Below are 16,737 nucleotides of genomic sequence, written 5' to 3'. Positions count from 1 at the left end.
TAAAACATACAGTCACAGTCAATCTAGGTACAGTGTGTACCAGACCATAGCAAAAGCTTTCATTGGGCCATATTGTGCGTATGTTTACAGACCAGGCAACTCGATTCTTGGCACGGAATCAACATTAATGGGTACTTCCTCAACTGGCAGCAGTCTTCCTTAAAGCCAGCGGGGATGGTGCATGAAATCTTGCTATTACCATTTGTAAGTCAGCTCTCAGAAGGAGTAGCAAACTAAATTACAATTTGAAACATATGCATTGCATTAAATTGTCCAAAATTGTCATTTTCAATAGGCGCAATATTTCATGGACATAATGGGTGAATAAACATAGGAGAAACACTATTCACTCAAATACTGCTTTTGGCTGAACTCTATACAGAATGAAGAAAGAAAAGGAATTTGATTGAAATAATTTTAAGAATCAAAATATTTCTACAACTGCATCACATCTTAAGCACTGGCCAAAGTAGCAAAAAGTTGTTAGAGCAGGTACGCATACATTCTTGATGTTTGCACTTGTTGAACTAAAACAAAACAGCAACAACAACAAACTGACATATATAAGACCCTGGCGTGTGAAATATGACTTTTCATTAACTCAAACCCAATCAAGATTACTAAAAATGATTAATGTCTCAACACTACTGCATGCTATCTTGTCTAAAAGAAAATACAACACCACACACAGAACCTAAATAAACATAAAATAGGCAGTTACACTGCACCTGCATTCAACAAGCAAAGTTATTATTATCATTTTTTTTTTTTTTTTGGGGGGGCATACTTTGCAAGAAAGTGGCTAAATTTTGTTTTGCATGGTCAAATGCAAAATGTCTAAACTCCTCATCATGAGGACTATTTTGGTTGAACCACATTTATATCTTGAACATCTCGCTTGCCTATTTAACAAGGATACTTAAATACTGTTACTTTCATTAAAAAAAAATAAAATCAAATATTCAAATATCAATATCTAGTGCTCAAAGCAACATTCTTGTTTTATCCATAATCATTCCAAGAAAAGTGGCATGGCGTGTTCTTACTGGTGTTCATGCCAAAATATAATCATGCATACTTCTGTTTTCCATTCTTTCTAGTCGTTGCTGAAACTACACTAGCACTTCAAATGTCCACTACAAAATTTGAGTTTTGTTCAGAATATCTCTTGAAGAATCCAGATTTCTAGAAATGACTGTATCACGTGCAGCAGATGCACATTTCCCCTTTTACAACTCTGACATTAAACGAACAGAATATCAACTACTGGGTCACATACACTTCATCGGTGTAAGTAAATAATACATTACATAATATACCTCATAATCAGGTAAAATACAACTTAATGACTGATATCTGATGATTTCTCTAACAGTGTGTGCTTCACCAAACTGTATTTACATAGAACCCAAATTCTTGACATATCACAGATACATACATTAGTATCCTCCTAATAACAATCAAAAGCAAAATCATTTACTATTCAGGGGTTATTTGTTTTCTGAAAAGGCAATATTGCACCTGTGAATACCTTCATGGCATTGAAAATAAAACTCAGGGTACTTGTGTTAAAAGTCTAGCACATCAACTTTTCAGCTACAATGTATAGTTGTCCACCACAAAATGTAAGTGCAAGATCTATTTAAAAGCAAAACATACACATTAAATGATTGTATACATATATCAAATCATGTGTGACATGTACATAAACCTCACATGTAGGTAAAATATCACTAAAATCATTTACACTTATTGATCCAGACATAAGGTAGTAAAAGAGAATAGTGGATATGGAGAGAGAGAGAGAAAATTGTATTCATAACACTTGTGAGAACTCTAGACTGCAAAACAAATACATGACGTGTACCTGGAAAAGTTACATGTAGACCTGCTTAACTTCCTCAAGAAGAAAGATAAACAGTGTTCTGGTCACCATGGCAACAGTTATCACTTAACAATGGTTAATAGTGACATAAATATTCCTCATTCACCATCCTCCTTTCTGATTGTGTTATCCTTTCCGTGTCATACAGAATAGTGAAGGAATGATAAATTGAGTACAAACATAGAGAATGCAGGAAAAGTACTAAATACTAGTAGACCTATAAGAAATAAATAGTATAAAATATTAACTGCACATCGCCCTATGAGTACGAAATTCTACCCTACTTTTGGTTATACAAAACATACCTCAAAGCAAACAATCTACATATACATATCATACATACAGAAGGGTTGACTTTTTAACATAGCTCTAGGCCAAAATTCATCAAGGCAATTTCAGTCTAGTTCTAGAAATAATTATGCAAATTTTGATTGTGCAAATGTGGATGACAAATGACACATCGCAATAGGCATCCAATAACCAATGCACACAAACATCCAACAAGGAATGCATGCAGACATATACACAGCCCAGGTGAGCCTGTCTATAGTGCTTGCTTTAGTTTGTGGATTAAAGTTAAATTCAAAGCATGGACTTGATTTAAACCAGCTTAGTGAAATTGGGTCAGGAAGTGTGCCACACTGTGCATTCTTAACCCACTGAGGACGATTTGATTTTGTTACAACGCGCATTTCCCCTAGACGCTTGCCCGAGTATACTCGGGACTCATCCTCAACGGGTTAATGGACTCTGAACACCTGGTTTATCATCTCCAGCTCTACAGTCCAGCAGTGAACTCAAACTCATGACACATGGTATAAAGTGCAAAGCTGCTGATTACGACCATCTGGAGCCATTTCCTCCGACCAAGAACAGACCATAGCGAACACAAACCTCACAGGACAAAAAAGTGAGGACTTCTTTGCCACTAAATTCACTTTCTTGGTGTGTGAGAATTCCTAAGAACCTGACAAGTACACTAGCCAAGTAATCTTATCTATGAAACACTAAAATAACTTTTCTGTTTCAGAGGGAGCATTGTCTACTGCTTGTGCACTCAGGCATCCTCAAAGAGTGCAATCAATTTGATATATTCCTAAATTGGAATTTACTTGGGATGCAGCAAAGGAAAGGGATCAATTACATCAAATCAAATACACAACTTGTGCATGCATGAAAATTTTACAGTGCATTCAGCAATCAGAAATCAAATAAAGGAATATAAAGCTTCTGTTATTCATAAATATCTATATTCTCTTTTTTCCCTCCTTTCTTCAGGCAAATAACTTTCCTTTTTGTCAACATGCCAAGTCTAAAGTTAATTTTCACACAGCAATATTTCTGACATTCCCTGCTTGTCATAACTTCTTATCCTGTTTCTGAAAACAGCACTTTACCAGTCACACATCACAAGATACGACATACACCTATCTAATAACGTTTAAAAAAAATCTAACACAAAACATAGGTGACTAAATACAGGCAAATTCCTCCGCCAAAAACAGTGTTCTTTAGCCAAGTAAATGTCAACTGTAATTTACTTTTCACTCAAATGCAACCATGCCAACGTGGGGCTGTATGATTATAGGTATTGTCAAGCTTCCAACGTGTAGAAAAATATGCAGTGCCACACCTTATGACTCCATAACTAGCTGTTGTAGGCGCAATTCATGCTTGATTGGCTGGCGTCCTGTAGAACTCTGTCTCCGCAAAATTTACACACCACTATTGGCTGTGAATTGTGACTGACTAAACAACTTTCTTTTTCCACCTTGACTTAGGAGCACAGGAAATAGACATTACAGTCGTGCCTAACAAAGGAACAATGATTACCACTCTTTGCAACGACATGACCCGACCGAGTTATCACCACAGAGGTTTTTTCCCCCTATTTTTTTTGAAAGAAATTAATAATAACAAAGAACCGATAAAAGAAAAAAGATACTACCTGATAAAACAATACACTGTCTGATGCCAGAAGAGCAAATGATCAAGAGGTGTGCAAGACATATTTCTAGAAAGCATTAGAAGGTTCTGAAGAGATATAATGCAAACCAGCCATATATTATCATATATATATATATGTATATGTATATATACACCCTGTACCTTGTGACTTGGTAGACAGAGGGGAAGGCAATATACAGCTTGGGAACAGCATTTTACACTGATTGTTGTTCTTTTTTTAATTCTGTCCCTAAGATATTCAGCAATTACGAAGACAGTCAATGCAAGCAAAGAAACCCTCCTTTTAGCTAGGCAACTGACTTGGTGAGATTATGGGGAAACATTTATTGCAGACAGCCTGACTAATCTATACATATGTGTGAGATTTTTAGCTCTAATATCACATATCTGAAACTGCACACTTAAGCACATAGAAGGGGAAATGAAACCATTCATAATGCACACTATACAAGCAGACTGCAACATGAGGACAAGAAGATGTGTGTGCTGTGTTTGTCTGTCTGTCTGTGAGTGTGTGTGTGTGTGTTCAGTCTCCAGCCAAATGGTGTTCCACTCTCACAGTCTACACGCGTTGGATCTCAAAGAGCTTCACATCTGTGTCATACCAGATCGGTGGGTCCAAATTCCTGCCAAATATGATTAAAAGGAAAGGGAAAAAGACAGATGAGAATTTAGTCTCATACACCCATTCAAATGAAATGCTAGACATACAGTATACTCCTGCGATAAATGCAGACGACCGTGAAACAACTGTAATATAATTTCTGTTCAGGCATCATTAGCCAAATTAACAAAGCAGGTTTCATTCTTTCATCTCAGCCGTGTCTTGGACTTTGGACATGGCCCATATTCTACACATGCTGCCATTATTATTCTGTTGTCTACTGTGTTAGCTAGCCTCCATACCAGACTCATCGACTTAAATGCTTAGCTTCTCATGGGTGAAAAACGGACACATAAACTCTGGCATCCTTTTTTCAAGCAGACAGTGGTTTTTTTTTCCCTTTCAGCAAAGTTGGTATTTATCTTTTATTGTCTCTTCTGCTCAAACTACACTAGAAAAAAAATGGTGTTCAACACTTGGCTGCACATCAACTATTAAAACCTTGAAATGTGTAATGCTTTATGACTACACAGCAAGTTACACAATCAATAGGAATTATCATTTGAACCCATAGTGCTTTACTTGGGACCACTCCTTCTTAAAAAAAAAGAAGAAGTGAAAAGATGTTCATTGGTATTCATTCAGTGCTTCAAAGTGTGATGGGAATCAACACATGGGGCTAGATATACCATTGGATCATGACTAGATAAAAAAAAAATTGACCAGAACATAAGTTGCAAGGATAGTTTACATCTAGTCAGGGAGGTGACCACATCCTGATCTAGTTCATGGATTGTGCAAAGTCCGACTGCGTACCTGTGTAACACATCACAAACACTATTACAATCAATAATGAACCCAACAAACATACCCATGAGCAAGGTATACTTAATTTATACTTGTTTTTAGTCCAGAGACCCAACTCTCCCGCTTTCGACGGGAGATTTCCCGTCGAAAGCCCATTTTTGCTAAATCTCCTGTTCTCCCGCTTGGGATTTAATTTCTCGCGCTTGAAATGATTTCTAACTTAGTGTCATCGTATGTAGAAAAATAAGCCTTAGATAGAATGAGATAACATCTAGAACCCTAGAGCTGGACCCCGGCCACAAGGAACTTCGCGCACATCAAGTTGAAGTCTCCCGTTTGCTAGGGGTTTTAGGTGGGAGAATCTCCAGATCAGAAGGAGCTTGAGGTTGGAGTCTCTGTTAGTCCACAGAGCAAATTCAAACCACAGAGTTGATGTAAACTAAGTTTGTGAATGCAGGCCATCAAGATTAGATTGCATGGGAAATACGGAAGAACATTACGACTGATGCCAAAGAGCCTGGGTGGATGTCTGACAGAGTAGAACCATTGCAGAAAAATGAATCCTAAAATAAAAATCATGATGACATTTTGTTTTCATGTCTAATAAAAACAGGAGAATGAACATTCATTACCACCTTGACTTTCTGCAATGTTTGCATGCTTGGAGAAAGTCTGCAAACTACTACAACAAATATGACAAATTAAGGTCAAGTTTCAAGTTAAAGACCCAGGCCCCATTTTATCAATTAATCAATTATAAATTTCCTTACCACACAGGATCCCATACACTTACAATTGAAATCAACTATATGATCAATTATAACTCTTCATAAAACAGGGCCCCGGTAGAATGGGGATACCATGGGGTGGGAAGACTGGCCCAGCTTGGATATATTCAAGAATCCCTGTAATGAATTGTATGTAGCTTTATCACTGATCTTTGTGTAAGTACACACACAGCTGAAGAAGCTTGAATGGAGATGACCATTACTGACAAGCATTCACTTTGATGCACATTTTGCTAACCAGTGTTATTTGTGGTATTTGTAATGTACTCTGATGGGCAGTGAATGAATCAGGCAAACCATGAACCCCGCGGAACTACGTAGGTCTTTAACCCATTGAGGATGGGCTGATTTTGCTGTAAACATTGCATTTCTCATAGATATCTGCCGAAGTATACTCGGGCCTAGTCCTCAACAGGTTAAAGGGATCATATAGTTTTGGTTGAGACCAAACTTCAGGTTTATAAAATTTTTTTTGGTGAGACAATGAGAAACCTGTTAAAAAAATATGAAAGAGCTTGTAATTCCAAGAGGAATTCAACATTTATTTGATGAAAATTGGCTTGAAATGGCTGAGATATCCAAAACAGAGCAATCCTAATCAAAGGTGGGTCCCACCTTTTATGATGATCGCTTTGTTTTAGGAGGTCTCAGACATTCCAAAACTGATTTTCATCAAATACACTTTGAATTCCTCTTAAAACAGTATGCTCTGTACTATTTCATAAGTGCTTTCTTGGTATCTCGCAAACAATTTTAAGGCCCAATCCTCATCTCCACCAATACTATACCATTCCTTTAAGATGAAAGAGTACCTGTAACATTATGAGTGGGCATACACCATATGGCATCACTCTGGGTGAAGCACTCTGGGTTAGTGCTGTATGACAGCAAGTAGCTAAGATATATGGCTACTATTAGAGAAGAGCTCTACTCCCCCGGTGCTATGATATCAAACTGTTTAGACATTAAGTGACCAGCGTGGAGCCAAGTGGGGCTTATGGGTGTGTCATATAATGATGTCATGTGCCTTGGGGGATTTCCCTTCCTCATCCCTTTCTTTTAATGAATAAAAAAATAATAAAAACAAAACTGATTCTTGGTGTAGTGATGCCATCAGCGAATGAGTGCCAGTCCATATAATATGAACAGCAATCAATCTTAAATGTATTGATGAAGTAGAAACTCAATGTCCCAGTTTCTATAGGTTGCATCTCTAATAGAGGCTAGTGGTGTAATCAAATGTGGTGTGTTGTGAGTGTACAGAACTGATGATGGCACGGCAAGTTTTGCTTCCAAGTATAGCAATATGCCACTTGAGAGACAAAGTTTTTGCAACTCACAAGGTTTTCACATATATTCATGTTTATATGTTAAATCAACTGTTGTTCAGGCACGTTCTATTTGTGCGCTGCTGTTAACTAAACTCTGCATTTGTCCATGATTATTTTACCCTTACCTTTTAGGTATATTAATTTGATATCTTAAAACCATCTGAACTTGGTTGATTTCCGTATTAAAATCACAACATCACAGATGAGGACAACACATACAAACAGGGAATACACTCTAGTTGCTATATCACAGCTAACATGGCTCAGTTTTGCACTGCGAAATTTACTGAAAGACCAAGCCTCTTGTTTGTTAATATTTAGGCAAATTTCTGTCAAAACAGCATTTCCAGTTTGAAATGTGTGATCTAATTCCCAAGCATTTCATGAGACACCGGAACAAAGTTTTTCCTTGGGCTCATCTTGTATTCAGCTCTGTAACTTTGACTCAGCCAAAAATTGTGTGGGACTCTGTACATAAATGCGTGAGGAATAATCGGAGGACTATTTTAAAAATGCTCCTTCCAGTGAGGCAATTTTCGGCTCACGCCACTTTGACTCACGCACAGATTATCACACTCATCATCGACTCTTGCCTATAAGATCAAAATAAATGCGGCCTGAAGCCCGACTCTTAAATTAGTAACTCACCATGTGTAATGATAACAAGGAGAACGAAGATAAGCAAGTATTGGACAAATCTGTCTCAGACGTTGTGCCTGAAATTTCTAAAATTGGCTGAAGATTGGCTCTGTAGATGACTTGGCTCACATTGGGTGTGACCATGTCTGCTCTCTAATCACTAATAAGTTCTTTGGAATGTTTTTCACTTGTAATGTAGGATATACATAACGTATATATGTCACTTATTCAAGCTTAAGTATGTAATATTATATTCCCCAATAAGCAGACATTTTCAAATTTCTTTATGAACAGTTTGCAGAAGTTTGTTTCAGAGTTATGCACCATTTAGCGTGACGAATTCTTTTCCACTGTCAGTTTCATCCTGACACGCCTGCAACAAACATTCGCATCACAAAAATTCCACAAGCCCGGTCATTTGTTTAAAGACTGCTTTGAGGTTGCTTGCAATGGGGAGAGGGTTAGATTTACAGGCACAGTCTTACAGATTGATGATTAATGAAAACAAACATTTCCTCATGATTACCACTTGCCATGGTGGCTTCTCTCAACCATGTGAAAACAGTGCAGTATCTTTCTCTCTTCTTGGATCCTGGAATCACTCCAAACCTACCTAACAATTGAAACCTCTTACAATTCATCAAGATACCTTTTGCACACCAATCCAATCACTGCTAACCTCTAGGTGTACATCCTTAACATCTTTTCATGACCTCACAAATATCTTTGTGATTTACTTGATGATCATTCCAAAAATGTTTCAAAAAGTCCCCTCACTATTTGTTTTTTTTTTTCAGCACATGGTGACCATACCCATATCAAACTGCTCCATTACCAGATAAGCAAACTTAAAACTAGATGGCAAGTACATCTTTAGAGCTGTCAACATATTTGCACCAAAATCATGAACGTTTAAAAAAGGAATCAGGGATATATTTGCGCATTTATATTATTCCAATGGGTGAAAATAATTCCTGTTTCTGGGAGACATTCATATTCTTTTCTGATAACACACTAAATATCAAAGGCTTCAGAGAGCCTCATGCACACTCACAGAAACTTGGCATGTAAACATATTGTGCAACAAACACAGGTGTGCATCACAGATCATGATACAGTACCCCTTTCTTACCCTATCTAGAAAATTTTGTGGCCTCTTAAGGTAGGCACAAACTCTAAAACCATCGGTGGCACCCTCTCTCTCTCTCTCTCTCTCTCTCTCTCTCTCTCTCTCTCTCTACAAGGTACTCTTGTGGAAGCCTTGAAACAAAAAACAGACATTTTAAAATTGATTTAAGAACTACAGACGTAGTCATTCCTTTTGAATCTCAAATAAAGAAACTAGTTATGTTGCTATGGCGACTAGTATGCCTCCGCCATATCGCATTATTCTCCCAACAGGTCTACGGTACATACTGTATGCGCCAATGTGAGATGTCAATTTCACATGATCGGCAAATAATCATCTGGTAATTGTACATCAATTTCCAAGACATTACCTTGAACCACTTTCAAAATATGGAATACCAGTGAACTTTTAGCATGTTCACTTGACCTTTGTCTCTATGGTCCAAAAATGTCTTGCAAACATAATCACTGTGTGGGAATACATTTATTACATGTATAAAATTGTATATTACAGCAGGGTTGCCAACTCTCACACATTTTGGTCCTTTCTCACTCCACAACTTTATTTCATTTGCATGCATTTCTATTGATCTCACTCATTTTGACTCCTAAATCATAGCATTGGCCTATGGGAGTCTCACTCTCAACTAGTTTCCAGTGTTGGCAGCCCTGTTACAGCTAGTCATTACCAAGTTTAATTACCCTGCTTTGTGTACATGGCATTTCCAGGGTTTCAGTTTCAGCACCAAATAGACGTGTAATTTTACCATTTTGGCCTGACCATTGACCTTTGACCTCTGACCCCAAACTTCCAAAGGGAATCAATGTCAGGCCATACAGTACTTAAGTTTCATGAAGATATCTTGAGTCACTTCCGAGATATGCAAAAGGGGGACGGGATTAAATCTTAGCATTTTAAACAACTCCACAAAGTTTTGTCTGGATAACTTAAACGGTTAAGTAACACCATCCACAAAATTGATTACAGACGGACTTATGGACAGACGACCTGAAAACACAATGCCTCCAGCACCACTTTGTGGCAGAGACATAAACCTGTCATCCTAAAATGCAGCATTTCTCCCATCTCTTAATATCATGTTGCTAAAATCAGATCAACGCCACTTTGCAGTTGACAGTACAGTAGTCTACGGTAATCGGGTGGACAGCTTAATCGGATACGCCACTTAATAGACATACAATGTGAACAGATAGTTACGATGCATGTTATGTACTGGATAATCGGGTAGCCAGACTATTCAGTTAAATTTTTCAGACAAGCCTCATCCATTCTCAATTTGTTTCCCCGCAGAAAGTCTTTGAAATGCATGTAAATACAGATTATCAAGAAATTGTGAGGTGCTGAGAGGTGATGGAGCACTACGGTTTACGTTTATCGTCAAGATATTAGTGTGCAGTGACGACCAATTCCACGTATCACTAACAGTGTAGATGCATTTTATACATGTTGCATACAAACCATTACACCAGCATCACACACTCCACACTACACTCACAGTGACACACTAATCATTACACATGTCTACCCAGCTCTCAACAGAAACAAAGAATAAGCTGCTGTACCTCTACTGAGACCACTGAGCCTTTCTTTGAAATGTTCATGAAAAATTTAAAATTGCCATTAATAGGGACAACATAGTTTACAGCTGCATGCAAAGTTTACGAAGTCTAGTTGTCTTTTACAATGTCACGTCAATACATTGTGTGACTTGTCTGTCTTACATACATTGTACTTTCATGAATGGCGAGTCTTCCACTCATGTAAGCAGACCCTCGGAATGGATTACTGATTATGGATATCCTTTGCAGTTGGTCATCAACAAGGGATCTGTCAGGATTTTAAAAGTTGTTTTTCTTGAAACCATCAGGAGGGAAATTGGGGCTTCTGCAAAATTGAAGAACAAGTTCACCTTCATAGACATGTGGGTTGAGTGAATGCAGCAACATTAGTAGAACACATCAGTGAGAGTTTGAGCAAAATCGGACAATCCGTTCAAAAGTTAAGAATTTTTGAAGTTTCTGCTCAGCCACGGCTGGATGAAAAGACTACTATAGCTTGTGATGTCACATGAGTACAACGATATAAAGAAAGAATAAAGAAAATTCAACATATTTCCATTTTTCTCGCATAACAAAAGAACCCTCGACTTCTCTCTTTCAGAAGGCAGGGGGAATAATATTACCCTTAACATACGTCAGTAGCGAGTCGAAGAAACGTGCACTTTATTCACAAAGTAAAGTTTTGTGAAATTGTTTTTTTATTTTCCTTATATAGTTGTACGCATGTGACATTGTCAAAATGAATTTGACATTGGTGATAGAGTATATGTTGTTCTGGTGTCAATAGAGGGAGCTGGTGAGATGTAGACAAATATTTTGGAAAACAATTTAACTATGATTTGAATGGTATGTGACAGGAATGTATGGTTATGGTGCGGGTGTGAAGTGAGTGAGCAGCGAGAGTGAACAGTTGCATTTGAGGCTTGCTGGCGAGAAGGTGCGCAGACGGGTTGACAAACCAAGAACAGGTCCTGAGCATCATTGCATTTAATTCGACTGCGTCGCTTGGTGCATTCCCCGTAGACACCGCTGGCCGTCACTCAAAAAAGGAAAAGGGACCGAGAAGCTGTAAGTTTTGCAGAATTTGGTATTGTTACTTAATTTAGCACCCGGTAGAAAAGAAGTTTTTTTTTAATCGATTAGAATAGTAGTAAAGAAATGTTAATGTTAAAGAGTATAAAGTAAATAAACCATGTGAGGTTTTTGAAATATAGCTTGAAATGATGTTTGTTTTTATGTACGTAATGAGCCAAAATATTTAAGCCAGAGGGAGAATTAGTCTGGCAGTGAGAGGGTTAGGTTGTTTGTATTACGCCAAAAGTGAGACCATTTGAGTAAAAGAAATAGCACTGAGATTTTACTCCTAAACAACGAGTTTTGTTGCTGGTGAAATTGCTACGAAAATTATTTTCTGATAATTGTAATAATTATGATATTAGTAATATTATCGATCTGTGTTGATACACATATCTACGCCAAGGACGATACGTATAAGGATCGATAAAGCGTAGCTGTGAATCGATTCAGACACAGAAATTAATGGTAAGAGAAAGTATGTCTTCTGTGAAATTCGGATATGACTGTTAGAACGACAAGAGATACAGTGTAAAGAGTATACATGTGAAGTTAGAAACGGAAGTTAGCGAAAAGCGAGTTTTTACAGGGGAGATTTGCATTGTTTGGTAGATTAATTCTATCGCTGGATTGTGATAACTGTCCCCTTAGTTGTGTGATTTTTTGATTTATCGCAGGTTTCATGATATGTCACTGCTACGCTCATGCATTTCATTGTATGACAATTTATTGCAACAGAACTGAAATGTGCCATAAACTTTAATATTCTTTTGTAAGAAAAGTTAAAATAAACATGAAAGGAGAAAGTTGATGTGATAATAAGCTGAGGATGTTCAGATATATTTCTGCCTTAACACATTACTGCAAGGGTGAGCACAAATGTTGTATTATAGGGGTTGAGGATTAGTAGCTGGGTAGAAATGTATTTTGACAAGGGATTTGTTATATTTCTAGCCGTCCGTATCCAGGCACTGAGTATCCGGACTGTCCGGAGGACGTATCCGGAGTCGGATACCGCCCAGTCTTTGAGTCTTCGAGTAATCCCGCGCCCAGCTGTGGACAGACACAGGCAGACACCTGCGAACTGGACAATACCCACGCCACTTGACCGTGTGTATCCGGCCACGCCGTGCTGCCACACCCGTATGCACTTCACGCCGCGACGGACTGCAGGACCAGGCGTCCGCCACCTCGCGTGAACCGCGTATCCGACGCCAGGATCCGGCTTCGCCTGAGCAACACTGTACAGTCATCGCGCGGTTATCGACAACGTGAAAGTGCCTTTGATATGTAGGGACTTAAGTCACAGGGGGTTTTCATACGTAAAAATGCACGTGCTTATATAGGGGCTTATTAGAAATGAGGATAGTATAAAACAATTTGTTTATATACATATATTTTTTGTCTTGCATTTTTCTTCCCGAAAACATTTTTCTTTCGGTGACTTTGTATTGACATTCGGGAGACAACATCCCACAGTGCACCGACTTTGTTTAAATAAAAGAGTCGGATGACCCAATTGATTTGTAACGATAATTCACTGTGTTCAGTTTATTATTGCGGTCGTCCTCCGAGAAACCCTTTGACAGACATCATACACTGCAGTAGTCTTCTCTTCCAGCAGTGACTGCGCAGATACTTAAAATATTCATAACTTTTGAACGGATTGTCCAATTTTCCTCAAACTTTCACTGATGTGTTCTACTAATATTGCTGCATTCTCTCAATCCTTATGTATATGAAGGTGGACTTGTCCTTTAAAAAAAATGTGACTTTCGACGAGCTGTGGCTGTAGTGACATACCATGTACATGTTGCAGATGCGTGCATGATAAGTGGGAGCTGCAGGGTGACAAGAATGAAACACGCTCTCCGGCAAATTGGGTACTCCGCTTTAATCTGGTAAGAAATGCTCTGCCCGACACTACCCGATTAAGCAGAGAATACTGCACTTACAGTTGGAAGACAACATAAATTTCACATAATAAAACAACTCAAACTGGTGCCCTATACTGTTTGCTGTAGAAGATGAAAGGCTCTCATAAAGGGTTTCCATTGAAAGAGATTATACTTAAAAAAAGAATATCATTTGAACAATGTAATTACACCTTTTTTACAGGGGCATTCATTCCTTACTTCTTATAATGCAATCAATTAGGATTCATTAGTGATTGAACTGAAAGAAAGTTCAGATGGCGCCATCACAGCATGCATTGAACAAAGACTCGCTAATTAAAAGTGCGACATTAATTTAAGTTAGGGTCACACTTCACAACCTACCTTTTATTACTTATTAGATAGCATCAATAAATATTATCATCAATAATGAGTCTATGTCCTTGATGGATAGATTGAGTTGCCTGTATTTGATGTTCAACATTTATCCTTTAACAACCCAATCAAATGTAAGTAATCAAATTTGTATGTTATGGCGACAGCGATCAATCAAATCAGAAAAACTAATAATAAAACTCAAACTAATTGAGATGACAGCTGGTTTGAACAACCTTTACGAATGAAAATTAGGCAATACAGCTGTGCATGCATGAATACATTTGTGGGATTGATGTGTCTACAGAGGTATTGGCTCAAACAAATAATCATAATTAATGATTATATAGTCTTGTTTATCAAGGGCAGAATCCACTCTGCTAGCCCTGCTCTTCCAAGCAGACCTGCTTTTATCATCACGTCATTACTCCAACATGTGGCCAGGTACCCATTCTTACATCTGGGTCACACAGGACATTGTAATTTAACAGCTTGTCTATTGAGAATGAATGACCCTGGCATGACTTGAACCCATGACTATCTGTTTACAAATCCAGAGCCTCCTCACTCACGATACCATGGTATTTCAACGAATGACTTATTGCACTGAGGACCACAGTCCAATCAAATGTATGGGTGACTCACTGATAATTACAGCATTTTCAAAACAAAGCAAGAAACAGCACAACAAAAGACCACACGAAGTGAATTATTATTCTAATGAACTGACCTTTTGACATCCACAACACACCTGTCATACAGACGTTGACATTTAAAGACTAAATACAATGATCTGTATGTATCACCATGACGATCACCATTAAACATTGATGCATCTTCACATACACCAATTGTTACTTTTTCTCAATTGTCAAGAGATCACTCTACTAAAAAAAACTGTTGGTACATGATTAAAGTTATTCTTGTCTATATTTTGTGTGATGGCATCTTTAAGCATCAAAATGTCTTTAACAGCGAGTCTTAACCCCAGAGTGTCTTCAAACATTTCTCTCTCTCTCTCTGTCAATTTCACTATAGCCAGGATAAATACCCCAGCAGCCTCTTTGTACCATTCTCTATGGAAAGGTCAAAGGTCAGTAACATTTAAGTGATGTTCAGTAGTTTTATGTATCAAAACAAGAAATTGACACACCTTAGCCAAGTAGATACCGGTTATTCAAAAAAGCTATCTCTTGAAAGGAAACCTTTGCACCATATCTAATGCATGGCATATATATAGTATGCAGATTCCATTTCTTTTCTATACCTTGGAAAGATCCCATAATATCCAAGGGGAAAAATCTGGACACCTAAAGTTATTTCTCCAGCAAGATATTCATCCTTTTGAACACTTATATAATGATGAAAATGTTCATATTGCAGAGCTGCAGGTACCATTCAGTCATCACAAATCATTCATATACTTACTGAGATACAGGAATTATGTTTGTGTTGTGCTTGCACTTTTTTTTCTGGGGGGGGGGGAGGAAGTTTCCTCCCCCCCCCCCCCATGCTGTTCAGCCAATGAAGATCACTAATGTGAAAGTGTTATGTAAAAAAAAAATAGGTTACTGCACAATGCGTATATCATTTCTCTCATTCACAAATTCACATTTTTTTTAAGGATAACACTAAAGGAGAGATAGACTGAAATCTTTGGAGAAGAGCTCTGAGAAACGGATGCCGTCATGTCTCAGCCGTGGTTGCCGTGACGATCAAAGCATTCCAATTCCCAGAGCCTTTCTCGCTTGGATGAACACGGCAATTGTGCAATAAAGCTGCATTGAAAATTCATGGCTTGTTAGTGTTATGGAGTCAGGGCATCAACAATCATCAAGTGGAATCTTATTGCCCATGGTAATGAGAGAAAGAGACAAAAATAGGTAATATATCTCTCTCCTTTCTAGTATCCCTCCCAATCTGCATCTTCCCCACTCTCATCATCTCATTCTCTCTCTCTGTCTTCCTTCCTCTATGAGCCATTTTTCTTTATTACCTCCGCCAAGGGAGGAGGTTATGTTTTCGTAATACCGTTTGTTTGTCTGTGTGCAAAATAACTCAAAAAGATGTTAACGGATTTAAATGAAACTTGCAGGCAAAGGTTGAGAATGACACAAAGAACAGATGATTCAATTTTGGTGATGATCCAGAAATTTTTATGGATTTTATGAAGGATTTTCGATATTTTGCCAGGTAGGGTCAATGAACTTGGGAGTTCAAGCTGCACATTTTTGAGGTTTTTATACGCACACTAAAGTGCGTGTTCTAGTTTCTGCTGGGCGAGGTGCACCACACAGCTGAGGGTTTATGACGTAACAAAGGCTTCTACATCGGGAATTCGGGCAATTTTTTTAGCATGCATTGGTTGTGTGGGTGGAAATCACTGACCTCTATGGAAGAACAAGGTCAGTGGTGGAAAGTAGCTGCTTGGCGGAGGTCTGCGCTCTCAGAGTGCTTTTCTAGTTATCATTATTTTCATTCCAGCCTGAGCAAATATAAAATCTGGGGATGTTTCATAAAGCTGTAGATCAGTTCTTGTGCTGAATTATTGAAATTCTGATAAGTATAGCACATCAGAACGCGTTCCAGTCGTTTTGAAGTCGTTTGTAACTTTAAGAACAGCTTTATGAAACACACACTTTGTTATAAAATGTGAACATTT

General features: G+C 38.0%; 1 protein-coding gene across 1 annotated transcript in view; it reads right to left on the bottom strand.

Annotated features, from left to right (window-relative positions):
- Positions 1-4,039: 4,039 nt before the first annotated feature.
- LOC139742467 (protein HID1-like) overlaps positions 4,040-16,737 on the bottom strand; it is a 61,988-nt gene continuing 49,290 nt past the window's right edge. The window contains exon 18 of the mRNA XM_071653005.1: positions 4,040-4,479. Coding sequence (XP_071509106.1) covers positions 4,416-4,479 — 64 coding nt within the window. The 3' untranslated portion in view covers positions 4,040-4,415. The remainder of the gene's footprint in view (positions 4,480-16,737) is intronic.

The sequence above is a fragment of the Diadema antillarum genome, unplaced genomic scaffold, assembly GCF_040938485.1.
Source record: "Diadema antillarum isolate AM-2024a unplaced genomic scaffold, OU_Dant_1.0 seq00001001_RagTag, whole genome shotgun sequence".
In the NCBI taxonomy this organism is placed as follows: Eukaryota; Metazoa; Echinodermata; class Echinoidea; order Diadematoida; family Diadematidae; genus Diadema; species Diadema antillarum.
This window is presented reverse-complemented; position numbering and strand designations above follow the sequence as displayed.